Source organism: Triticum aestivum, chromosome 2B, assembly GCF_018294505.1.
Source record: "Triticum aestivum cultivar Chinese Spring chromosome 2B, IWGSC CS RefSeq v2.1, whole genome shotgun sequence".
Lineage (NCBI taxonomy): Eukaryota > Viridiplantae > Streptophyta > Magnoliopsida > Poales > Poaceae > Triticum > Triticum aestivum.
Genome location: NC_057798.1, coordinates 97,984,522 through 98,009,896, shown reverse-complemented (window position 1 = coordinate 98,009,896; position 25,375 = coordinate 97,984,522). Strand labels below are relative to the sequence as shown.

Here is a 25,375-nt window from a genome sequence, read left to right as displayed (position 1 = left end):
CGCCGGTTTTGACACCGACAACGACCCCATCCCCCTGCCCAAACTGACAGAATCCGGACAAAACGGACGCCCGTTTGGGGTCGCGCGGTGGAGTTGGCCTTATTCATTCGGCCTTCTCTCCTCGATCCACCATGACGCACATTGTATTTTTTCTTCTCCTGTGTCCTCTGCCTCAAAGCCTTCCTAGTCGCCCCTCTGGACGCTGGGTCGTTCCTCTTGACCTTCTTGCCCTCGTCCTACTACACTGGAGTCATTTCCGGCCTCGATCATCTCGGCCTCCTCTCTCTTGTCCTACTGCATTGACGTTGCCATGGCGCGAGCACTGCATTCCTCCTTCTTTGTATACTGTCTTTGTACGGACTTTCTCTGCGGCGACGAGGCTAGTAACTATGCTGCGTCGCCGACGGGGTCGCTCGCGCACGACTCCGTGCTTGTCGTGTCGGACGCGGAGCGACGGCCACCATCCACCGCAGTCGCCATGGTCCGACACGCGTTGTATTCTCCTCCCTGTCCTCTGCCTCAACGCTCCTCCGCATGAACTTTCTTTGCGGCGGCGACGCTAGCAACTAATTCGCCGCGGCGCCGGCAAAAACGCTCAGCCGAGACTTCGTGCTCATCGTGTTGGACATGGCGCCGCGGTCACCATCCACTGCAGTTGCGAGGCAAAGTGTGTGTGTGTTTGTGTGTGTGTGTGTGTGTGTGTGTGTGTTAGCTTTTAATCATGCCCCGCATATACAACCAAACACCGTGTAGTTGCATGAGCCGAGCCAATGCAGGCAACCAAACGCTATGCCAAATTGCTCCCCTAATGCGAGAGGACTAGATGCGGGCAACCCAACAATATCCAAATGTTAGTTTTCGGCCTGCATTTCGTCAACCAGCCTCCGTTGAGCCAAGCTGAGCTAAGCCAACCTCGCTCGAGAAGGCTACCAAACAAGCCTCTTGTGATTTTTATGAGATCTACCAAGTGCAGGTTGCGAAAGTGTTCTCATTGAGATTGATTTGAACATTACCATAACGATCGTTGACCATGGAATGCTCGGGCTTCGGGCCAACCGGCTTCATTCTTTTAAGCTGGGCCGGGCTGGGCTTGTGTTCAGGCAAAATTTCAGGCTTTAGGCTAGGTACGGGCTTGAAAAATGAAGGTCGGGCTTCTGTAAGACTGGCGGAAATGATGACCCGGCCTAAAGTATGCCCCGGTTTTAATCAATAGCTCATGTATGTTGTGTGCATGCCCAGCAAACAAATATTGACCCCAAATACTCTGTATCCATGCTAGTTCTTTGCTATGGTTGCGTGGTCAGAAGTAGTCCCTCTGCGTCATAATATAAGACTTTTTTCTAACACCACATTAGGCCTCGTTTGACATAGAGGGATTTCCAGCACTAGAAGGGAAGGGGATTTTAGAGGATTGGGTGAATCCCTCTCTTCCACCCAATCCCCTCAAATTCCTTTGAATCATCAATCCCCCTCCAATCAACATATTCAGAGGAGTTTGGCTAGTAGTCCCTTTTCCTCCCGTCTCCTGTTGGAGGAGCTGCTGTGAGGGGCGGAGACGAAGGAGCGGCGAGCCGGCAGAATCTCGTTCCACGAGGGGCTACGAGAGGTTGCTGAGCCGCGTGGGTCGGGGGGGGGGGGGTGGGATTGGCCGGGGTTGGAGTGGTTTGGCCCATCTAATCCCTATGAATCAAATGGGCTGACGAGGTTTTCTGGGGATTCTGAGCCCAACGGGCATATTTCCTTGTAATCCTCTTCAAACCTCTTCCATCAAACGAGGCCTTAGTGTTAAAAACATCTCACGTTACAGGACAGAGGGAGTAGGATCCAGAAGCTTGTTGTGTTGAATGTGCCACAAGCATAGACGGGGCCATGCCGCACGCACGTACGTCGCCATCGGTCCTTCACTGTGTCCCCGACGCATCGCCTATCCTGAGTGCGACTTTGTCATTCAGGATAAGAGAGGCGCAAAATGGCACATGAGGGATCAGCACCTGTGCGGGTAGGTAGATAATAATGCACGGGTGGCGTGTCGTGTCATTTTCTCTCATCTTAATTCCGAAGGCAAGATAACATAATCATCTTAGGACCAGCGGTAGCGGTACACGCCTTGCCGATCGAAATTCCAAACGGCAAATATTTTCCATGGAAGAAGAAATCTCATCTCATCCATTCGCAAAAAATAAATAAATTTCACCCATGAATCCACTGACCGCCCTCCACGGTGATTTCTGAAACTTTTACTCCTAGGAAATACTCACTTCGTTTTAAAATAGATGACCCAATTTTATACTAAAACTAGTACGAAGTTGAGTCATCTATTTTTTTTGAAAGGGAGAGAGTAGGATTTCTCTCTAATTTATCCGACGTGCTTAGAACGGATAACGCACGTGTCCGGGGCCGGGGGACGGTGGGCCCTGGTTCTGGACGCTTGACTGGCCCATTAATTTTTTCTTTTTCTTTAACGAGGATTTCCCCGCTACGACGACACCAGGCGCCGTCGGCACAGGCGAACTGCTTCTGGCCTCGAGTTCGGAGGAAGGAAGGGAGCGGTGCGCGCCAGAAGCATCGAGACGAAGCGGAGAATGAGGGTGCCGCTCTGCCGCCTCCCGCTCCTCCTGCTCCTCGTCCTAGCCCTCTCGCCGGAGGGGACGCGGTGGCCGGGCGCCTCGGCGGCGACGGCCGCGGCGGCGCGGCGCATCGCGCCGCTGCCATCCGCCGCGCTGCGCCGCCTCTACGACACCTCCAACTACGGCAGGCTGCAGCTCAACAACGGCCTCGCCCTCTCCCCCCAGATGGGGTAATTTTACTCCCCCCCGCTCCCCGCCGCTCCTCAGTTTTCTCTCGCTCTGCCGCTTTGACTCGCGCTTTGTTTCTCTCTTCTGTCTGTCCGGCGGAGGGGGTTGCGATTGCGGTCGAAATTTCATCGATTGATCGCCGTGTGGGCGCTGCGTGCAGGTGGAACAGCTGGAATTTCTTCGCCTGCAACATCAACGACACGCTCATCCGCGAGACAGGTTCGGCCCCCCGCGGGATCCCTGAATATAATCGTTGTTAAGACTGCGATTCCCCATTCACACTTTTCGATCCTGTTGAAAAATCGTAGCTATATCTACATCGTATAGTCTTGGGCACATTTCTAAACTGTTGCGGCAAGTGCAAAGACATACTGTACTTAGGATACAACAGATCGAACAGTGTCTGATGTCTCTTATTTGCACTAACACTAGCGCTTGCCAGTAATAATTAGTGCCGAATGTGTTCTCCAGAGTACAGAGTAGAGTTTACTCTATTCAGAGTTTCATAACCCTGTTTTTGAAACAGCTGATGCATTGGTTTCGACGGGGTTGGCTGATTTGGGATACAACTACATAAACATCGGTACACCACTTAGCTTGACACCAGTGCGATCTTTTATTGGGCTACATGAAGTATTTTGTGTCTTGTCTCTAACTATATTTGTCCTTCCTTTTCAGACGACTGTTGGTCGTATGTGAAACGAGGAAATAAGGTAATAAGTTTTCTTTAACTACTCCCTCTGTCCCATAATATAAGAACGTTTTTGACACTAAGTGTCAAAAACGTTCTTATATTATGGGACAGAGGGAGTAGTAAATAAGGTAATAAGTTCCATTATACTTTTCCTAACTGCATTTTCCTTGTACATGGAGTATGATGTTAAAGCTTGAGTTAGTCTGATCACAACATTATTTTTCTCTGTGGTCTCTATATGTTCTATTCTGTGCACATTCATAGAAACCTAAGATATTTTTTTTTCTTGTGTTCATGATAATTGGACCCCAAGGCCTGAATAGAAAAAGCTTCTACAGTGGTCGTACCTACATTTACTTTGAAAATGTATTCACTAAAAACATGTCAGAATTATGTTCTATACCTTGCTCATCAGTTTGGTTTCAATAGCTCTGTTTTCTGTCTTTATTTTTCTAGAGCATTGTTTCTGTGAAGTTACTGTACTGTCAGTATGCCCTCCTAGGGATCCATACAGTTACTAGTAAGCGAATGTTTTTCATCAAAAATAAATAAGTCTTCCCATTGCGCTCTACCTGAGGCAATACGATTACTATTTTTGGATACCCAAAGATATCTATTTATGTCACTGCATTAAACTCGTTCATGTTACTAAAATAAATGCATCTTGAGTGCATCTGCACATTTTTTAATAAATTATTTCCTGTAACGTGTAGGATCAATTGCTACCTGATCCAAAGACTTTCCCTTCTGGAATCAAATCACTTGCGGACTATGTGCACGGAAAAGGTCTAAAACTTGGTATCTACTCTGACGCTGGGTAAGTTGTCTAGCTATAGATGATTTAACCTGCTAGCTTTTAGGGTTCTTAATGTATCATAGTCAAGAATAATTCAAATAACAAAAATTATAACAAGTAAAAGCTTTCAGGGTATTTACTTGTCAAGTTCGACCAGGATCGCTCCATCACGAAAATGACGATGCTGCCCTTTTTGCTTCATGGGTATGAGCTACAAGCAACCACAGAATCAGTGATGCATAAAAGAGTAGCTGCACCACATTGCAATGAACATTTTAAGAACATCTTTTCCGAGTCTTTCTATCTCAACCTATTCTGCGCTGCTACTGAACATGCAAATAATTTTACTAAGACATGAATCTGATTTTTTTTTGTCCAGGGTGTTGACTATCTAAAGTACGACAACTGTTACAATCTGGGAATACCGCCAAAGGAAAGGTTAGGTCACACGTCTTTCATTTGCCTAGATCACTGGCTTTACAGACAGTTAGCCTCGATATATAGAGCTAAAATTTGTTCCATGATGTCATAATCTCAGGTATCCTCCAATGCGTGATGCTCTAAATTCAACTGGGCGCCAGATATTCTACTCTCTATGTGAATGGTATGCAGTTAACACTGGGAAATAAATAGCAGTTGTACGTTGTCTCAACCTCCAACCTTGTTGAATTTGGATGTGTATTCTCTCTTAGGGGCCAGGATGATCCAGCTTTATGGGCTGGAAAAGTTGGAAACAGTTGGCGTACAACAGATGACATACAGGATACATGGAAAAGGTGATTCATGATCTTCCTGAAACAAAAGAATATACCAGTCTGCTGATGTGCTGTGAAATTGATTCGTCCGTTTTCTGTTTAAAACAAGCATGACTGACATTGCTGATAAGAACAACAAGTGGGCATCATATGCTGGACCCGGTGGATGGAATGGTAACTACGTTTGTCAGGAATACAAGCTTTCCTGATGTGGTAAGAGACTCTAAAATAAAAGAGTACACTGTTACTAAACAAACTCATTTTTGGCAGACCCGGACATGCTGGAAGTTGGAAATGGTGGCATGACCTTTGCAGAGTACCGTGCACATTTCAGCATCTGGGCACTCATGAAGGTAAGAGTTTGCCAAGCGCATCAGTAGTCACTACAATTGTGCCAATGCCTTATTGCCCCACTGCATCGACTCCTTCAAATTTGTTGTTTATGTTATTTTTGGACCAATGACCAAGCTAAGAGTTTGTGAAAATAAAGGCTCATTTTCCTTGTATAAAATTGTGTCTTGGCTCATGGCTTTCAAATTTAGGATATTGCTGCAGAGAAATATGTAGAACTGCAGATGCGCATAATTTATTTGGATATCAGCAGCGCAAATTTGTCTAGCATGAACTGCAAAAACGTCTTATATTTTGGTACAGAGGTAGTACAAAAAGTTTGTCTGCATACATTCTGGATAACTTAGTACTGCAGTAGTGTTGGATTCTAGAATCATCTCGTGAGTACCAGACTAAATTTTACAATCAGTTTGTATATGCATAATGCAAGTAAAACACAAACTGATTGGTGGCACATTATCTGCTATTTTCATTTTGTTGCACTGACCGGAAAACCCCCTTCTGGGTCATGTTTCAGGCACCTCTCTTAATTGGTTGTGATGTCAGAAATATGACTTCACAGACAATTGAAATATTGAGCAACAAAGAAGTAATTCAAGTAAACCAAGGTATTACTCAGAATCTTGTCTTTGTATGTATCTCTATAATATGTCCTCATGTCGAAACAGCAATGAAGTTTTTCTATTGCTATCGTTTTTTCATGGAATTGAAAGCGAGCTTTCTGGGTGGCGCAAAACAACCACGCACTGAAAAGATGTTTTCATCTTACCTGCTCTTTAGAAGGCAGTTTGCTCTAACTAATGTAGATATTTTCATAGGAGTTGTTTGAACCACTTGATGGATCTAAGACGAAGTTTTTTTTTTTCGAGTTATGTTTTGTGTTTGATTGACTTGCGAGCATTGAGCTGGCTAGTTGCCATTTCTTTATTCCTCTCGGAGACGCGATATATTATGCTGAACACAAACATTATATGCTGTTAATCCGTTCTGTTTTTTTGGGGGTGTTTTTAAAGTGCCTGATTGTGTTTCTTCTGCTATATAAAATTTCTGGCATATTGTTCTATTCACACAGTAAGAACCATTTGTATGTGTGCTGTTGTAACTATGCAATTGGTTACATTAATTGTGTTTCTTTTTCTGCAGATCCTCTTGGAGTTCAAGGAAGAAGAATTTTGGGTCAGGGAAAGGGTGGATGCCGTGAGGTGATTTAGCTGCTCCATATGGGATAGCTATTATAAGTCGCACATCTTCGTTCCGTTCCGTGCATCAACACATCCCTATGCCAAACTCATAGTATGTCAAATTTTGCAGGTGTGGGCTGGCCCCCTCTCTGGCAACCGTTTGGCTGTTGCTTTATGGAATCGTTGTTCGGAGACGGTTAATATCACAATGTCATTGCCAGCTGTAGGCCTTGATGGTTCATCTGCCTATTCTGTTAGAGATCTGTGGAAGGTGAGTTGCATAGATTTCATTGCTGTCAGTGTCAGGTGTTTTAATTCACCTCTTGTCCCTCCAAAATCAAGGTGGCTGGAGAAACATACTACCTCCGTCTATAAGCATATCAATATTAATTAGATTCCAGATAGAATTGGACTACTAATCCTTCTACCCTTTCTCTCTGATGGGTTTAGTTTAGTCGTTGAGAATCCAAGGGAGGTCTTGAAGCTTCATAGTCAAAATACTATCGTAGTTAAACGACAGCTCAACCGGTGTAATCTGGGAGAATAGAAACAATGCGATCATTTAGTCTTTCACAACCGGTGTTCTAAGTTGGGAGCACCCTCATACACTTGACTAGTCTTGTTAGCATTATCTGTTTTGTTGTGGACCACCTGCTAAATTTGCATTTTCTCCAGCATGAAACTCTATCGGCGAACGTGGTAGGAACTTTTGGAGCCCAAGTCGCCGTGCACGACTGCAAGATGTACATTTTTACTCCCACCGTCGGTTTTTCTGCAAGTTGGTGATTGAAAAAGGTCAAAGCCACGCCATGCGGTATATATATGTCTGGAAACAAACTTTGGTCAATCATCCAACTTCCAGGTCACACGGTATATATATGTATCAGCCTGTTTTGGACAAAATACTCTTATCAATCATATATCCAGCATGATGCGCAAAATTTACTCTCAATTTGTACATCTCTTTCCGGGAGGCTCTATATCATGCCAGTGGACTATGACCAATAAATTAATCATCAGTTATTGGAGGGGAAATATATATAGGACATATAATGTTTTCTCATTATTACAGGTGCATCCTAATCGTAACCTGACTGTTTCTTAGGGTCTATCACAGGGTTAGCTAGCTGGTAGATCTGAAACCCGGCAGCATCTGGCAGGTTCTTGGCCTGGAACGCGTCGGCTCTCCATCTGGCCACCTTGTGGCGGAGGTGGTCCGACCAGAACTGGCTGCCGTCGTCGACGTGCATCTCCTGGAGCACCACGGCGTTCTCCACGAGGAACTTGGCCAGCCGCACCTGGAAGCAGTTGACCTCCCTGGCCTTGAACTGCAGCGTTACCTTGCGCAGGGTTGTCTCCAGGCAGCTGAACTTGCTGTTTGTCAGGGCGTTCGGGAGCCCCGAGACGCCGTCGAGCTGCACCGCATCACGATGCGCCGATGGCATGCACGCGAGCCTCTCGAACCGGTCCATGGATTCGCGGAAGGGGCCTCCGGCTGGGTCCTCGGTGTTGTACCAGTAGTGGTGCGACATCTCCAGCCTGAGCCGCAGCTCGGACATGGCCGGGCAGGAGGCGAGCAGCCTCGCCACTGCCACCGCTGTGCTTCTGTCCCCGTCCTTGCACTTGCCGTGCACTTGGAGGAGCTTGAGGTTTGGGAACGTGGGCAAGATGGCCTTGCCGGCCAGGATGTCTTCAATGCTGTCCAGCCGCAGCTTGAGCGCCCTCGTGCTGGAGAAGCTGGTGAGCATGCGCGACGTGGACTCGTACTGCTGGACGTTTTGGTTGCGGCGAGTGGCGTCGAGGTTGACGCGTGCCAGCGCCGGCGCGGGCGTTGCAAGCGAGAGCTTGAGAGGGTACCCGCTGTAGCGGAAGGAGCGCAGGCTCGGCATGTCGAGCTCGATGCCCGTGTTGGCGGGATCGTCGAGCTCATGCCAGCCGAGATAATGGGTCTCGAGCACCAGGGCGGCGACCGTGGGACAGCGGAGGCGGAGGCGCAGGCTGAAAGTTTCATGCATGTAAATCGTCTTGTTGGAACCAGGTGGCTCCGGCGAGTTCTGACGGAGGTTCACCAGCACCAGGCTGGTCAGCGCCGGCGCGTTGTCGACCAGGACCTGGAGATGCCCCTCCAAGGCGAAGCAGTGGCGCAGCGTGAGATCCGTGAGGCGCGGGAAGGCCAGGCGCGCCGACGGCGGTGGCGGCTCGAGGTTGCAGCGCTCGAGCTCCAGCACCCGGAGTGTGGCGGCCCATGGCAGGGAGCCCAGCGGCGGGCTGTACATGTCGTCGCACTGGCTTTGCTTCTCGGAGCCAATGCGGAGGTCTTCCAGCCCGGCCGCGGCGGGGTCGGCGAGGAGGCCGGCGACCCTGACGTCCTCTTTCGGTCCGGGGTTGCTGTACCATCTGGTCAAGAGGCGGTAGGCGCCTTCGGTGAGGAAGAGCGTGAGCCTCTTGAGGGCCGTCCCGCGGCGGGTGGCGGCGAGGGCCGCCTTGGCGTCGCGGAAGAAGACGTCGAAGCAGGCGTAGCGATCTTCGGCGGAGTAGTGTCTGCTGTCGAGGTTGAGGACGCCCGTGCGGCGCCACAGGGGACGCCATTGGCGCGAGAGGACGGCGCTGGCCGCGGCCTCCTTGGCCGGCGCGAAGGACAGTACGTGGTGGAGAAGATCGTCAGGGAGGGCGGAGAGAGGGTCGGCGGCGGCGGCCATCGTGGACGCGGGCGTCTCGGCTAGGTTTGTTGTGCGTTGAAGTACAGTATTTAAGGGGTGATTGAGTCGGTTTGGTTTCTGACGAAAGCGCCGCATTGCATGGGAGTTTTTTTTCCGACAAACATCCCCTCCTGAGTTTTTTTTTCTTTGAGTAATCTCGCCCTCTTTATTGATTCAAAGTAATGTCGATGGGTACAAGATTTGGGTCATGAGGATTGCCCAACCAAACATGCCTACCTATGCCTAAATTATAAGCAAACTTGACGAGATTGTGAGCCTCAAAATTATAGTTTCTGGCAAAAACTTACAAGAAGAAAAACTAGAGCCACGAGCTATGATTCCATGCGTGATCGCTGCATTCGGACTGCCCGCCCATGGTTTATGTCGTTGACTACTCCTTGGCAATCAGATGCAACCACAATATTCTGAACTCCTAGATCATCAGCCAAAGCTAAAGCTTCCCTGCAAGCAATATTCTGAACTCCTAGATCATCAGCCAAAGCTAAAGCTTCCCTGCAAGCATATGTTTCCAGGATCGTCGGGTCTATGATGCCTGGATAAACCACTACAGAAGACCCAAGGTATATGCCATTGTGGTCGCGGCATAGAGCTGCTCCGCCTCGCCTGTTCCTTGCTATGGCTCCGTCCGCATTCAGCTTGACGATGCCCACTTCTGGAGCGAGCCATCGCTGGGTTTGGCATGGGTCCAGCCGGCCTCACCACCGTAGCTGGAAGCTGCTCCAGTTCTGTAATAAAGTTATTCACAAAAAATATGGTTTGTGCTCCAGTTCTGTAATAAAGTTATTCATGAAAGATATGGTTTGTTGCGGACTCTGGAAAATTGCCCCGTATATCGCTTTCCCCCGTGCGTACCACAGTGCCCACAAGGTGACAGCCATCTTAGTGAACTTCGAGTGATCCAACGAACTGTACAGTTCAAACATCCAGTTTTTAGCACTAGGATCTTCAAACTCCATTTTTTAGACTCTCCTCATCAGATAGTGCCCACACACACCTTGCCATAGTGCACGATATATCAATGCATGTCTTCATGAATCCTGGCAACCACACAGGGGCCACGCAGCCTCGAGGGCCATGTTTCGGTGGTGTAACACATCCGTGGTTGGCAGCGAATGGCGTGCCAGCCTCCATAGATATTTTTAATCTTCGAAGGTATTGACATCTTCCATAGTGCAGTCCATGCTTTCTCATTTTCTCCTGTCGATGTCCCACTTCTCCCCTCTAACCATTCTTCATGCTGCATCTTTGTTCTGACCAAAAATCTGTAAGCAGAGCTATGTCGTAGGTGAAAGTAGCTCTGCCACTTTCCTTGGGGGAGGTAACCCGTGTGATGAGGAAGATCTCAACTTCTTCTATGCTAGCACCATAATCAAGGTCGGGAATGGGGCGAAGACACCCTTCTGGGAATCCACTTGGCTTCTTGGGCGCAAGCCCAAGGACATTGCTCCTCTCATCTACGAGTCTTCATCGCGGAAACATTGGAAGGTACGGGAGGCCCTCAAGGAAAACGCGTGGATCCTCAAAATCAGGCCACCTGCGGTTGTTTCCACCGAACACGTAACACAATTCTTCACGCTTTGGATGCCTCTGCATGAGGTGCATCTTGATGAGCTTGCTGAGGACGACATAGTATGGGAACACTCGGACTCTGGGCATTACTCTGCGGCCTCTGCTTACAGGGCACATTTTTTGGGTTTGGTCCTCTCCCCCATGGACCAAATAGTTTGGAAGCCTTGGGCCCCATCGAAGGTCAAGTTCTTTGCTTGGCTCGCACCGCAAGATAGAATTTGGACCGTCAATAGATTGGCTAAGCAGGGTTGGCCAAATTGTGGCCCTTGCCCCTTGTGCAGGGGAGTGCAAGAATGTGGAACACATCTATTCTTCATATGCCGCTTCACGTTGAGGCTTTGGAATTTGATTATTCAGAAATTTCTCTTACACGACATGGACACGTCGGCGTGGAGCTCCTTCGACTCAGTCAAGACATGGTGGCAAGAATGAGCGTCGTGGGCACCACCAACTGAAAAGCGAAGGCCTCGATCACCATGCTTGTGTCGTGGGTCATTTGAAATGAGAGAAACGCAAGAGTCTTCCGGCATAAGAGCAAGCCTCCGCCAACTCTACTCAACACCATCATCAACGAGGCAAACCTTTGGATCACCGCCGGGGCAAAGAAGTTAGGGTCTTTTCTATTGCGAGAACAAATTGTCATGCCGTATTCTGGGTGTGTGTTGTAACAAACTCTCCTCTCCTTATTTAATATATGAGGCAAATCTTTTGCCTCCGTTTCAAAAAAAACTTTCCTTGGGGGATCATGTACAACGGACGTAGTCGGTCTCGGTGTAGATTCTTTAGGAATCCAGTTGTCCGCCCATATGTCCGTAGCCTGACCATTGCCAATCCGCCGCCTGATGATACCTTGCTTCAACACATCCCTTCCCTCGAGTATAACACGCCAAATCTGTGATGGACGGGACCCAAGCTCAACCTCAAGTAATATCGTTTTCGGGAAATAACTCGCTTTGAGTATTCTGGCACTCAAAGATAAAGGCTCCTGAAAAATTCTCCAAGCCTGTCTCGCCAATAAAGCAAGCTTAAACAGCTCTAGATCTCCGAATCCAAGTCCTCCCAAATGTTTTGGTCTTGTCATCACATCCCACGAGACCAAAGCCAGTTTCCTCTCTCCTTGCTTGCACCTGAAGGAAATATGCCTTAGAGGCAATAATAAATTTATTATTTATTTCCTCATATCATGATAAATGTTATTATTCATGCTATAATTGTATTAACCGGAAACATGATACATGTGTGAATACATAGACAAACTTAATGTCACTAGTATGCCTCTACTTGACTAGCTCATTAATCAAAGATGGTTATGTTTCCTAACCATAGACATGTGTTGTCATTTGATTAAATGGGATCACATCATTAGGAGAATGATGTGATTGACTTGACCCATTCCGTTAGCTTAGCACTTGATCGTTTAGTATGTTGCTATTGCTTTATTCATGACTTATACAAAGTTCCTATAACTATGAGATTATGCAACTCCCGTTTACCAAAGGAACACTTTGTGTGCTACCAAACGTCACAACATAATTGGGTGATTATAAAGGAGCTCTATAGGTGTCTCCAAAGGTTCATGTTGAGTTGGCGTATTTCGAGATTAGGTTTTGTCACTCCGATTGTCGGAGAGGTATCTCTGGGCTCTCTCGGTAATGCACATCACTATAAGCCTTGCAAGCAATGTAGCTAATGAGTTAGTTATGGAATGATGCATTATGTAACGAGTAAAGAGACTTGCCGGTAACGAGATTGAACTAGGTATTGGATAACGACGATCGAATCTCGGGCAAGTAACATACCGATGACGAAGGGAACAACGTATGTTGTTATGCGGTTTGACCGATAAAGATCTTGGTAGAATATGTAGGAGCCAATATGAGCATCCAGGTTCCGCTATTGGTTATTGACCAAAAACTGTTCTAGGTCATGTCTACATAGTTCTCGAACCCGTAGGGTCCGCACGCTTAACGTTACGATGACAGTTATATTATGAGTTTATAGTTTTTGATGTACCGAAGGTTGTTCGGAGTCCCGGATGTGATCACGGACATGACGAGAAGTCTCGAAATGGTCGAGACATAAAGATTGATATATTGGAAGCCTATATTTGGATATCAGAATCGTTCCGGGTGAAATCGGGATTTTACCGGAGTACCGGAATGTTACCGGAACCCCCCCGGGGGTTAATGGGCCTACATGGGCCCTAAGGGAGAAGAGGAGGGCCGGCCAGGGCAGGCCGCGCGCCCCCTCCCCCTAGTCCGAATAGGACAAGGAAGGGGGGGGGGGCGGCGCCCCCCTTTCCTCTTTCCTCTTCCCCCTTCCTTCTCCAACAAGGCAAGAGGGGGGAGTCCTACTCCCGGTGGGAGTAGGACTCCTCCAGGCGCACCCCAAGGGGCCGGCCGCACCTCCCCCTCCCTCCTTTATATACGGGGGCATGGGGGCACCCCATAACACACAAGTTGATCTTCGTGATCGTTCCTTAGCCGTGTGCGGTGCGCCCCTCCACCATATTCCACCTCGGTTATATCATAGCGGTGCTTAGGCGAAGCCCTGCATCGGTAGAACATCATCACCGTCACCACGTCGTCGTGCTGACGGAACTCTTCCCCGACACCCTGCTGGATCGGAGTCCGGGGATCGTCATCGAGCTGAACGTGTGCTGAACTCGGAGGTGCCGTACGTTCGGTACTTGGATCGGTCGGATCGTGAAGACGTACGACTACATCAACCGCATTGTTCTAACGCTTCCGCTTTCGGTCTACGAGGGTACGTGGACAACACTCTCCCCTCTCGTTGCTATACATCACCATGATCTTGCGTGTGCGTAGGAATTTTTTTGAAATTACTATGTTCCCCAACAGTGGCATCCGAGCCTAGGTTATATGCGTTGATGTTATATGCACGAGTAGAACACAAGTGAGTTGTGGGCGATACAAGTCATACTGCTTACCAGCATGTCATACTTTGGTTCGGCGGTATTGTTGGATGAAGCGGCCCGGACCGACATTACGCGTACGCTTACGCGAGATTGGTTCTACCGACGTGCTTTGCTCACAGGTGGCTAGCGGGTGTCTGTTTCTTCAACTTTAGTTGAACCGAGTGTGGCTACGCCCGGTCCTTGCGAAGGTTAAAACAACACTAACTTGACGAACTATCGTTGTGGTTTTGATGCGTAGGTAAGAACGGTTCTTGCTCAGCCCGTAATAGCCACGTAAAATTTGCAACAACAAAGTAGAGGACGTCTAACTTGTTTTTGCAGGGCATGTTGTGATGTGATATGGTCAAGACGTGATGCTATATTTTATTGTATGAAATGATCATGTTTTGTAACCGAAGTTATCGGCAACTGGCAGGAGCCATATGGTTGTCGCTTTATTGTATGAAATGCAAATGCCCTGTAATTGCTTTACTTTATCACTAAGCGGTAGCGATAGTCGTAGAAGCAATAGATGGCGTAACGACAACAATGCTACGATGGAGATCAAGGTGTCGCGCCGGTGACGATGGTGATCACGACGGTGCCTCGGAGATGGAGATCCCAAGCACAAGATGATGATGGTCATATCATATCACTTATATTGATTGCATGTGATGTTTATCCTTTATGCATCTTATCTTGCTTTGATTGACGGTAGCATTTTAAGATGATCTCTCACTAAATTATCAAGAAGTGTTCTCCCTGAGTATGCACCATTGCGAAAGTTCTTCGTGCTGAGACACCACGTGATGATTGGGTGTGATAGGCTCTAAGTTCAAATACAACGGGTGCAAAATAGTTGCACACGCAGAATACTTAGGTTAAAACTTGACGAGCCTAGCATATACAGATATGACCTCGGAACACGGAGACCGAAAGGTCGAACGTGAATCATATAGTAGATATGATCAACATAGTGATGTTCACCATTGAAACTACTCCATCTCACGTGATGATCGGACATGGTTTAGTTGATTTGGATCACGTGATCACTTAGATGACTAGAGAGATGTCTGTCTAAGTGGGAGTTCTTAAGTAATATGATTAATTGAACTTAAATTTATCATGAACTTAGTACCTAATAGTATTTTGCTTGTCTATGTTTGTTGTAGATAGATGTCTCGTGTTGTCGTCCCGTTGAATTTTAATGCGTTCCTTGAGAAAGCTAAGTTGAAAGATGATGGTAGCAATTACACGGACTGGGTCCGTAACCTGAGGATTATCCTCATTGCTGCACAGAAGAATTATGTCCTGGAAGCACCGCTTGGTGCCATGCCTGCTGCAGATGCAACTGACGACGTTAAGAACGTCTGGCAGAGCAAAGCTGATGACTACTCGATAGTTCAGTGTGCCATGCTTTACGGCTTGGAACCGGGTCTTCAACGACGTTTTGAACGTCATGGAGCATATGAGATGTTCCAGGAGTTGAAGTTAATATTTCAAGCAAATGCCCGGATTGAGAGATATGAAGTCTCCAATAAGTTCTATAGCTGTAAGATGGAGGAGAATAGTTCTGTTAGTGAACATATACTCAAAATGTCTGGGTATAATAATCACTTGATTCAACTGGGAGTTAATCTTCCCGATGATAGTGTCATTGACAAAATTCTTCAATCACTGCCACCAAGCTACAAGAGCTTTGTGATGAACTATAATATGCAAGGGATGGACAAGACTATTCCCGAGCTCTTCGCAATGCTGAAAGCTGCGGAGGCAGAAATCAAGAAGGAGCATCAAGTGTTGATGGTCAATAAGACCACCAGTTTCAAGAAAAAGGGCAAAGGGAAGAAGAAGGGGAACTTCAAGAAGAACAATAAACAAGTTGCTGCTCAAGAGAAGAAACCCAAGTCTGGACCTAAGCCTGAGACTGAGTGCTTCTACTGCAAGCAACTGGACACTGGAAGCGGAATTGCCCCAAGTATTTGGCGGATAAGAAGGATGGCAAAGTGAACAAAGGTATATATGATATACATGTTATTGATGTGTACCTTACTAATGCTCGCAGTAGCACCTGGGTATTTGATACTGGTTCTGTTGCTAATATTTGCAACTCGAAACAGGGACTACGGATTAAGCGAAGATTGGCTAAGGATGAGGTGACGATGCGCATGGGAAATGGTTCCAAAGTCGATGTGATCGCGGTCGGCACGCTACCTCTACATCTACCATCTGGATTAGTTTTAGACCTAAATAATTGTTATTTGGTGCCAGCGTTAAGCATGAACATTATATCTGGATCTTGTTTGATGCGAGACGGTTATTCATTTAAATCAGAGAATAATGGTTGTTCTATTTATATGAGTAATATCTTTTATGGTCATGCACCCTTGAAGAGTGGTCTATTTTTATTGAATCTCGATAGTAGTGATACACATATTCATAATGTTGAAACCAAAAGATGCAGAGTTGATAATGATAGTGCAATTTATTTGTGGCACTGCCATTTAGGTCATATCGGTGTAAAGCGCATGAAGAAACTCCATACTGATGGACTTCTGGAATCACTTGATTATGAATCACTTGGTACTTGCGAACCGTGCCTCATGGGCAAGATGACTAAAACACCGTTCTTCGGAACTATGGAGCAATCAACTGATCTATTGGAAATCATACATACTGATGTATGTGGTCAAATGAATATTGAAGCTCGCGACGGGTATCATTATTTTCTAACCTTCACAGATGATTTGAGCAAATATGGGTATATCTACTTGATGAAACACAAGTCTGAAACATTTGAAAAGTTCAAAGAATTTTAGAGTGAAGTGGAAAATCATCGTAACAAGAAAATAAAATTTTTATGATCTGATCGTGGAGGAGAATATTTGAGTTACGAGTTTGGTTTACATTTGAAACAATGCGGAATAGTTTCGCAACTCACGCCACCCGGAACACCACAAGGAAATGGTGTGTCCGAACGTCGTAATCGTACTTTACTCGATATGGTGCGATCTATGATGTCTCTGACTGATTTACCGCTATCGTTTTGGGGTTACGCTTTAAAGACGACCGCATTCACGTTAAATAGGGCACCATAAAAATCCGTTGAGACGACACCTTATGAACTATGGTTTAGCAAGAAACCAAAGTTGTCATTTCTTAAAGTTTGGGGCTGCGATGCTTATGTGAAGAAACTTCAAGCAGATAAGCTCGAACCCAAATCGGAGAAATGTGTCTTCATAGGATACCCAAAAGAGACTATTGGGTACACCTTCTATCACAGATCTGAGGGCAAGATTTTTGTTGCTAAATTCGGATCCTTTTTAGAGAAGGAGTTTCTCTCGAAAGAAGTGAGTGGGAGAAAAGTAGAACTTGATGAGGTAACTGTACCTACTCCCTTGTTGGAAAGTAGTTCATCACAAGAACCGGTTCCTATGACAACTGCACCAATAAGTGAGGAAGCTAATGATATAGATCATGAAACTTCAGATCAAGTTACTACTGAACCTCGTAGGTCTACCAGAATAAAATCCGCACCAGAGTGGTACGGTAATCCTATTCTGAAAGTCATGTTACTTGACCATGACGAACCTACGAACTATGAGGAAGCGATGATGAGCCCAGATTCCGCAAAATGGCTTGAGGCCATGAAATCTGAGATGGGATCCATGTATGAGAACAAAGTATGGACTTTGGTTGACTTGCTGTAGATAGGCAAGCCATCGAAAATAAATGGATCTTCAAGAAGAAGACTGACGCTGATGGTAATGTAACTGTCTACAAAGCTCGACTTGTTGCGAAAGGTTTTCGACAAGTTCAAGGAGTTGACTACGATGAGACCTTCTCACCCGTAGTGATGCTTAAGTCTGTCCGAATCATGTTAGCAATTGCCGCATTTTATGATTATGAAATTTGGCAAATGGATGTCAAAATTGCATTCCTGAATGGATTTCTGGAAGAAGAGTTGTATATGATGCAAGCAGAAGGTTTTGTCGATCCAAAAGGTGCTAACAAAGTGTGCAAGCTCTAGCGATCCATCTATGGACTGGTGCAAGCATCTCGGAGTTGGAATAAACGCTTTGATAGTGTGATCAAAGCATATGGTTTTATACAGACTTTTGGAGAAGCCTGTATTTACAAGAAAGTGAGTGGGAGCTCTGTAGCATTTCTGATATTATATGTAGATGACATATTGTTAATTGGAAATGATATAGAATTTCTGGGTAGCATAAAGGGATACTTGAGTGAAAGTTTTTCAATGAAAGACCTCAGTGAAGCTGCTTACATATTGGGCATCAAGATCTATAGAGATAGATCAAGACGCTTAATTGGATTTTCACAAAGCACATACCTTGATAAAGTTTTGAAAAAGTTCAAAATGGATCAAGCAAAGAAAGGGTTCTTGCCTGTATTACAAGGTGTGAAGTTGAGTCAGACTCAATGCCCGACCACAGCAGAAGATAGAGAGAAAATGAAAGATGTTCCCTATGCTTCAGCCATAGGCTCTATCATGTATGCAATGCTGTGTACCAGACCTGATGTATGCTTAGGAATAAGTTTAGCAGGGAGGTACCAAAGTAATCCAGGAGTGGATCACTGGACAGCGGTCAAGAATATCCTGAAATACCTGAAAAGGACTAAGGATATGTTTCTTATTTATGGAGGTGACAAAGAGCTAGTCGTAAATGGTTACGTCGATGCAAGCTTTGACACTGATCCGGACAATTCTAAATCGCAAACCAGATATGTGTTTATATTGAACGGTGGAGCTGTCAGTTGGTGCAGTTCTAAACAAAGCGTCATGGCGGGATCTACATGCGAAGCGGAGTACATAGCTGCTTCAGAAGCAACGAATGAAGGAGTCTGGATGAAGGAGTCCATTTCCGATCTAGGTGTCATACCTAGTGCATCGGGACCAATGAAGATCTTCTGTGACAATACTGGTGCAATTGCCTTGGCAAAGGAATCCAGATTTCACAAGAGGACCAAGCATATCAAAAGACACTTCAATTCCATCCGGGACCAAGTCCAGGTGGGAGACATAGAGATTTGCAAGATACATACGGATCTGAATGTTGCAGACCCGTTGACTAAGCCTCTTCCATGAGCAAAATATGATCAACACCAAGACTCCATGGGTGTTAGAATCATTACTGTGTAATCTAGATTATTGACTCTAGTGCAAGTGGGAGACTGAAGGAAATATGCCCTGGAGGCAATAATAAAGTTATTATTTATTTCCTCATATCATGATAAATGTTTATTATTCATGCTATAATTGTATTAACCGGAAACATGATACATGTGTGAATACATAGACAAACTTAATGTCACTAGTATGCCTCTACTTGACTAGCTCATTAATCAAAGATGATTATGTTTCCTAACCATAGACATGTGTTGTCATTTGATTAAATGGGATCACATCATTAAGAGAATGATGTGATTGACTTGACCCATTCCGTTAGCTTAGCACTTGATCATTTAGTATGTTGCTATTGCTTTATTCATGACTTATACAAAGTTCCTATAACTATGAGATTATGCAAATCCCATTTACCAAAGGAACACTTTGTGTGCTACCAAACGTCACAACATAATTGGGTGATTATAAAGGAGCTCTATAGGTGTCTCCAAAGGTTCATGTTGAGTTGACGTATTTCGAGATTAGGTTTTGTCACTCCGATTGTCGGAGAGGTATCTCTGGGCTCTCTCAGTAATGCACATCACTATAAGCCTTGCAAGCAATGTAGCTAATGAGTTAGTTATGGAATGATGCATTACGTAACGAGTAAAGAGACTTGCCCGTAACGAGATTGAACTAGGTATTGGATACCGACGATCGAATCTCGGGCAAGTAACATACCGATGACAAAGGGAACAACATATGTTGTTATGCGGTTTGACCGATAAAGATCTTCGTAGAATATGTAGGAGCCAATATGAGCATCTAGGTTCCGCTATTGGTTATTGACCGGAAACTGTTCTAGGTCATGTCTACATAGTTCTCGAACTCGTAGGGTCCGCACGCTTAACGTTACGATGACAATTGTATTATGAGTTTATAGTTTTTAATGTACCGAAGGTTGTTCGGAGTCCCGGATGTGATCATGGACACGACGAGGAGTCTCGAAATGGTTGAGACATAAAGATTGATATATTGGAAGCCTATATTTGAATATCGGAATCGTTCCGGGTGAAATCGAAATTTTACCGGAGTACCGGGAGGTTACCGGAACCCCCCCGGGGGTTAATGGGCCTACGTGGGCCCTAAGGGAGAAGAGGAGGGCCGGCCAGGGCAGGCCGCGCGCCCCCTCCCCCCTAGTGCGAATAGGACAAGGAAGGGGGGGGGGGGCGCCCCCCTTTCCTCTTTCCCCCTTCCCCCTTCCTTCTCCAACAAGGCAAGAGGGGGGAGTCCTACTCCCGGTGGGAGTAGGACTCCTCCAGGCGCACCCCAAGGGGCCGGCCGCACCTCCCCCCTCCCTCCTTTATATACGGGGGCAGGGGGGCACCCCATAACACACAAGTTGATCTTCGTGATTGTTCCTTAGCCGTGTGCGGTGCCCCCCTCCACCATATTCCACCTCGGTCATATTGTAGCGGTGCTTAGGCGAAGCCCTGCGTCGGTAGAACATCATCACCGTCACCACGCCGTCGTGCTGACGGAACTCTTCCCCGACACCCTGCTGGATCGGAGTCCGGGGATCGTCATCGAGCTGAACGTGTGCTGAAGTCGGAGGTGTCGTACGTTGGGTACTTGGATCGGTCGGATCGTGAAGACGTACGACTACATCAACCGCGTTGTTCTAAGGCTTCCGCTTTCGGTCTACGAGGGTACGTGGAAAACACTCTCCCCTCTCGTTGCTATACATCACCATGATCTTGCGTGTGCGCAGGATTTTTTTTGAAATTACTACGTTCCCCAACAGCACCCCCACCAAAACTTTCGGATGATAGACTTTATATGACCACTTAAACCTGAAACAAGACATAGAATATACCAGGATCCCTTGGGCTACAGATTTGATGACGACCTCCTTGCCGTACGCAGATAAACACTTGCTCATCCAACCTTTAACTTTGTCCCATACCCGATCACTTACATAGTAAAAGGTTCCATTTTTTGAATGCCCCACATCTGTGGGCATCGCCAAGTACCTGCCACTCAAATATTCATTAGGGACATGAAGGAAACCTTTTACTGCATCTCGTAGTATCTCTGGGGTCCCCTTGCTAAAAAAAATTGATGACTTGTCTCTGTTTATTCTCTACCCTGATACCATACAAAATGACTCCACTAGGTTTGATATTTTCCCTGCTCCATTAAACAAGGCAAATATTTGTGCCACCACAATGCACAAGGGCAGCATATCTATACCTATACGTACTAATAAAGCAAGATGCGTTTCGCTAATTTTTTCATCCATGCACCGTTGAAAAGATTTTTTTTCTATCCGAGATGGTACTAAATTTTTGAGTGTCTATCCGCTAGAAAAGGAAAAAAAAGGTTTGTCCAGAATTCCATAATTGGGCCGCGCGCGATCCGGCCAGCCCACTTATTATTGCCCATGCAGTTTGGCAGACCTTATTTGTCGCCTGGCGCTATAAATAGTTGAAGCTTCCCACAGGGCGCCTAAGACTGGGCCGGCCCGTTTCCCCTTTTTCGTTGTTCTATTTCTTATTTCCTTTTTCGGTTCCTTTCTCTTTGCCTTTTATATTTATTTTTCATCTTTTCCTATTTATTTTTAATTTTTTTGTGAGAGAAAAATTTACAAAAGTATTCCAAATTTCAATGTTTGTTCAAATATTCGAAACATGGTCAGAATTCCAAAATTGTGTTCCTATTTTGAAAAATGTTAGAAACTTTTAAATAATTTTAGTTTCAAAATTTTCTCAACATTTATTTTTTTCTCATTAAAAAAAATGTTTGTGTTTTTCGAAAATTCTTTGAGATTTTTTTAGTAAAGATTCCATTTTATAAAATGCTCCATATTTTAAAACGTTCTTGTTTTTGTGAAATGTTCACAAATCCAAAAACCAATTTGTGTCTAAAAGATTTCCTAATTTTTTTCTGAATGCTCCCTTTATTAAAATAGAAAATTCAAAATATTTGTATTTTTGTAAAATTTACATGTTTTCTTTTTTTGAAGGAAAAAGATTTACATTTTTTCAAAATACTGTTTGTGAATTTAAAAACAAATTCATGTTTCTATTTTTGTTTGTGTTTTTCCAAAAATATTGGAATTTATATTTTTTTTGCATTTTCCAAAAATGTTCGGGATTAAAAAAATTGTTCAGGTTTCCAAGAATATTTGCCAATTAATATTTTTTGAATGTTCAGAAAAAACAAAAAATATTTCGGATGTAACGCTATAGTATTTTCTTAAATATTCACACTGGCCATTGGTTAGCGGTGCACATTCGTTCTATGCTCGTTGACTATAAATAAAAAAAATTATGGGCACGTTCCAATAAAAGGAAATATATTGTTTGGCTTTAATTAGAGCAAAATTATGGACACTTGAGCACTAAAATAATCAAAGAGAATAAACCCTCAAAAGAAAGGACATTCATGCCTGATTATGCTAATGAAACGGGATCTATGCGCTGCAATTAATAATCAACCCGATTACGCCATCGTAGGATAGAGTGGTCGAAGAAACCGTGTCCTGAAGGTCGCCGAGTAGCCAACAAATGAGGAGGCAGGCACAACCCCGAGATGGAGGCGGACCCAAAGGAAAAAAGGCATGAATTGGGCGCTCATTACCACGCCGACCAACCCCACCACTATTAAGATTTCGCGTGTCAAACATGTCCAGCGAGAAGACCATAACTCCTTCCTTTGTCGCCTATCATTTTGGAGCCTTTTTTGGATGTCACATCAATTATCTTTCCCGTTGCTTCTCGCAAAAAAATATCTCTCCCGTTGCAACGCACGGGCATATGTGCTAGTACATCATAATCACGTAAACTTAGAAAGAGCGACAACACTCCACCCGACATTGTAGTGTATAAGTAAAAATTACTATGTATTAACAGTTTGTAGCATGCTCGACATTCTAACCAAAGGTGGTATCACATAATTAGTAAGTAAGATCACTAATGAAGTAAAGTTAAACAATGGCATAGACCGAATGCTGGATGATCAACTTTGGGAATCCTTGGAATGGTAGCTGCATTGCTGTGATTATGAAACCACCAACATCACCTTCACTAACCTCGACTACACCAACAAACTTCAATAGTCCAGATTACCCCATAGAAAAAACACTACAAGCAAGAAGATGATAAAGATACCTATATTTATCCTTCTTGCTTAAAAGACCACAAAGAAAAAGTGTGTGCCTTAGAGGTAATACTCAATAAACCTGTATAAACTACTCAACCTACCTCAGAGTAGAGCTTTTCATTCGGGCATCTAGTTAACGCTAAACAACTCTAGCATAGGTGTTGATGTTGTGTTAACATTTGTGTCTTGTCCGTGAACTCAACTGTGAGTGCAACCATCAAGTATTCGACAACTTTAATCAGAGCGGTAACTGAATAATAATGGAAATATCATCTAAAGGTAGGCATTGCAACCCAGGTAAAAAATAACAATCAAAGGTGACCTTTTAACCGCTCCGCACAAACAGAATACAAAAGAAACACTTGCCGAATCATTGGATTTCAAAAAATTCCACATGAAACAGTCAAGACTTGGTTAGCGCCCAATGGATCTCTTCGTGAGGTGTGAGAGGAAGATGAGTGCTTGCACTAGATAATACTCCATCCGTCCCAAAATAAGTGTCTCAAGTTTAGTACAACTTTGTACTAGCTCTAGTACAAAGTTGAGACACTTATTCCGGGACGGAGGGAGTAGTATGTAGTATCCAAGAACAAATTTATCATCAATACAATAGGCCACTAACTAAGTTACAATTTTTTCTAAAATTTGAAGGATCGAATTGAGCACTAACAAGTAGGTTAGAGCAACAGGATGATCAAGATTCATGAACCGTAGGTTAGGGAGCCGGAGGCTATTTCTTGATGGTGCCTACAGCGTAGCAACACTTGACACCCTCCTCGTCTTTGCATAGTTGCAGTCCCCTGAAGCCAACACATAAATAGATGCAAGGGATTTTTTGTTTCTTGCGCACGTGAGTTAGTTTCAGTTGAACTTTGTGTAGTCGGAACAGGTTGCATTTTGCATCCGCCCCTTCGCTGCCGCTGCTGTTGAGTCGCTCAGATGGCTTTGTAGACATTTTCTCACAAACCTTCTTCACATTGTTGACATGTTTTGGGAACCGATAAGCAATCAAGAGAAATCAAGGAGTGCAGAGAGCTTGCGTGATTTGGAAGATCATGAGGTGGCCGCCGACCCTCCAAATCTAGACTGCAAGATTGTTGGGTGCATTACCTTGCTTGACACCCGACCTGGGTTATACGTGATCTGCCAATAGCCCAAGTCCGGCCGGACATGCATTTCCAGCCCGATTATCCATAACGGTTCTAGGTATCGTGTCGTTCTTACGGTGTCATGAGAAAGTTGGTGCGGATAATTAAGGTCATTGTTATAGTTTGTCGATCGCGGATTTGATCATTTTTTTCTTCACGCTTAGGCAAAGCTTTGGTCTTATAGGACTTTGCTATTTGCTTGAGTGTTTTTTGTGTGTGTGCGTTGGTGTTGGCTGTGTGCATCCTAACTATGCAGAGGCCGGGTATGTGCTCATTATGTTTGTATTCTCTTAATGCTTCATATTGAGTCAATAAAATTCATCCTTTGTCAAAAAGAAGCCTGACTCCTCAGAAGGTAAGTCTGTGGAGTTGTCTAAAAAAAGGTAAGTCTGTGGAGCAGCAGCCCAAGAATCACCAGACGATGATTGATCTAATCGGATGGTCAGGGACGTCAAAACGCCATGAGCAGTCCTAGCTCGTTCCATTATACTGTTTCTTAATAGCATTAAGGCCATGAGCGAAAATCCCCTAACACATGATTTATTATGAGTTTCCGCAAACACCACCGCAACCAAACCGCAAGAATGAAGTTTCTCTTCTTAACAAAGGAACCCCCAAGCAAGGTAATGCACCGTGCCAAATCATGCGACGCATAACCGAGGTTAAAGGAACATCACATCAGCTCCAGACATATCTCGCTAGTGCACACTAGAAAAGTAAGTGTTTGAGTGACGTAACTGCCACGCAAAATAAACAATTTTACTCCCCATGCCAACCTCTGTGTAATAGTGTATCTCTAGTTAGAATGCTACACTTCGAGCATCTCCACCCGGTGCCTTAAACTTTAACTCTATATGCGTCCATATAATTAACTGCTTATAATTTGAGAACTTAAACGGAGACCGGACCTAACCGAACCCTTAAATTGAACTTCTCATACAAACTAACCCCACGTGGAAGTCTCTGTTCATCTTCTTCTTTCTTCTTCTTCCTTCCGGTGACTAGCCTAGACAAAGACAACGACATGTCAGAAGAGGCGCTTGACACGACGAGGGGAGACTGGAATGGAGGCACATAGCACACACCACCATGCCGGAGTGCCAAACACCGCGCACGTACACCAGCTGGAGTAGACCACACATGCACATCCGCCTAGACAC

The 25,375-nt window shown here is 45.1% G+C and overlaps 1 protein-coding gene across 2 annotated transcripts; it reads left to right on the top strand.

Moving 5' to 3' along the window:
- Positions 1–2,482: 2,482 nt before the first annotated feature.
- LOC123043688 (alpha-galactosidase 3) lies at positions 2,483–7,524 on the top strand. Of its 2 annotated transcripts, XM_044466213.1 has the most exons (15): positions 2,484–2,797; positions 2,956–3,014; positions 3,322–3,378; positions 3,474–3,508; positions 4,203–4,306; positions 4,417–4,489; positions 4,665–4,723; positions 4,824–4,889; positions 4,978–5,061; positions 5,150–5,214; positions 5,311–5,393; positions 5,909–5,999; positions 6,535–6,593; positions 6,703–6,843; positions 7,248–7,524. In XM_044466213.1, the coding sequence occupies exons 1-15, from the start codon at positions 2,583–2,585 to the stop codon at positions 7,356–7,358; spliced, it is 1,302 nt and encodes a 433-aa protein (XP_044322148.1). In that variant the 5' UTR covers positions 2,484–2,582; the 3' UTR covers positions 7,359–7,524. The 2 variants fall into 2 exon arrangements, with proteins under 2 accessions (XP_044322149.1, XP_044322148.1); XM_044466214.1 differs by lacking the exon at positions 3,322–3,378 and having other exon boundaries at positions 2,483–2,797.
- The last annotated feature ends 17,851 nt before the right edge of the window (positions 7,525–25,375 follow it).

What these genes read in the sequence shown, in the direction of transcription:
- LOC123043688 (XM_044466213.1), top strand. Translation starts at nt 2,583, where the DNA reads ATGAGGGTGCCGCTCTGCCGCCTCCCGCTCCTCCTGCTCCTCGTCCTA. An exon ending in GCCCTCTCCCCCCAGATGGG is followed by an intron (nt 2,798 to 2,955) that starts GTAATTTTACTC and finishes CGCTGCGTGCAG; the next exon opens with GTGGAACAGCTGGAATTTCT. An exon ending in TTCTACTCTCTATGTGAATG is followed by an intron (nt 4,890 to 4,977) that starts GTATGCAGTTAA and finishes ATTCTCTCTTAG; the next exon opens with GGGCCAGGATGATCCAGCTT.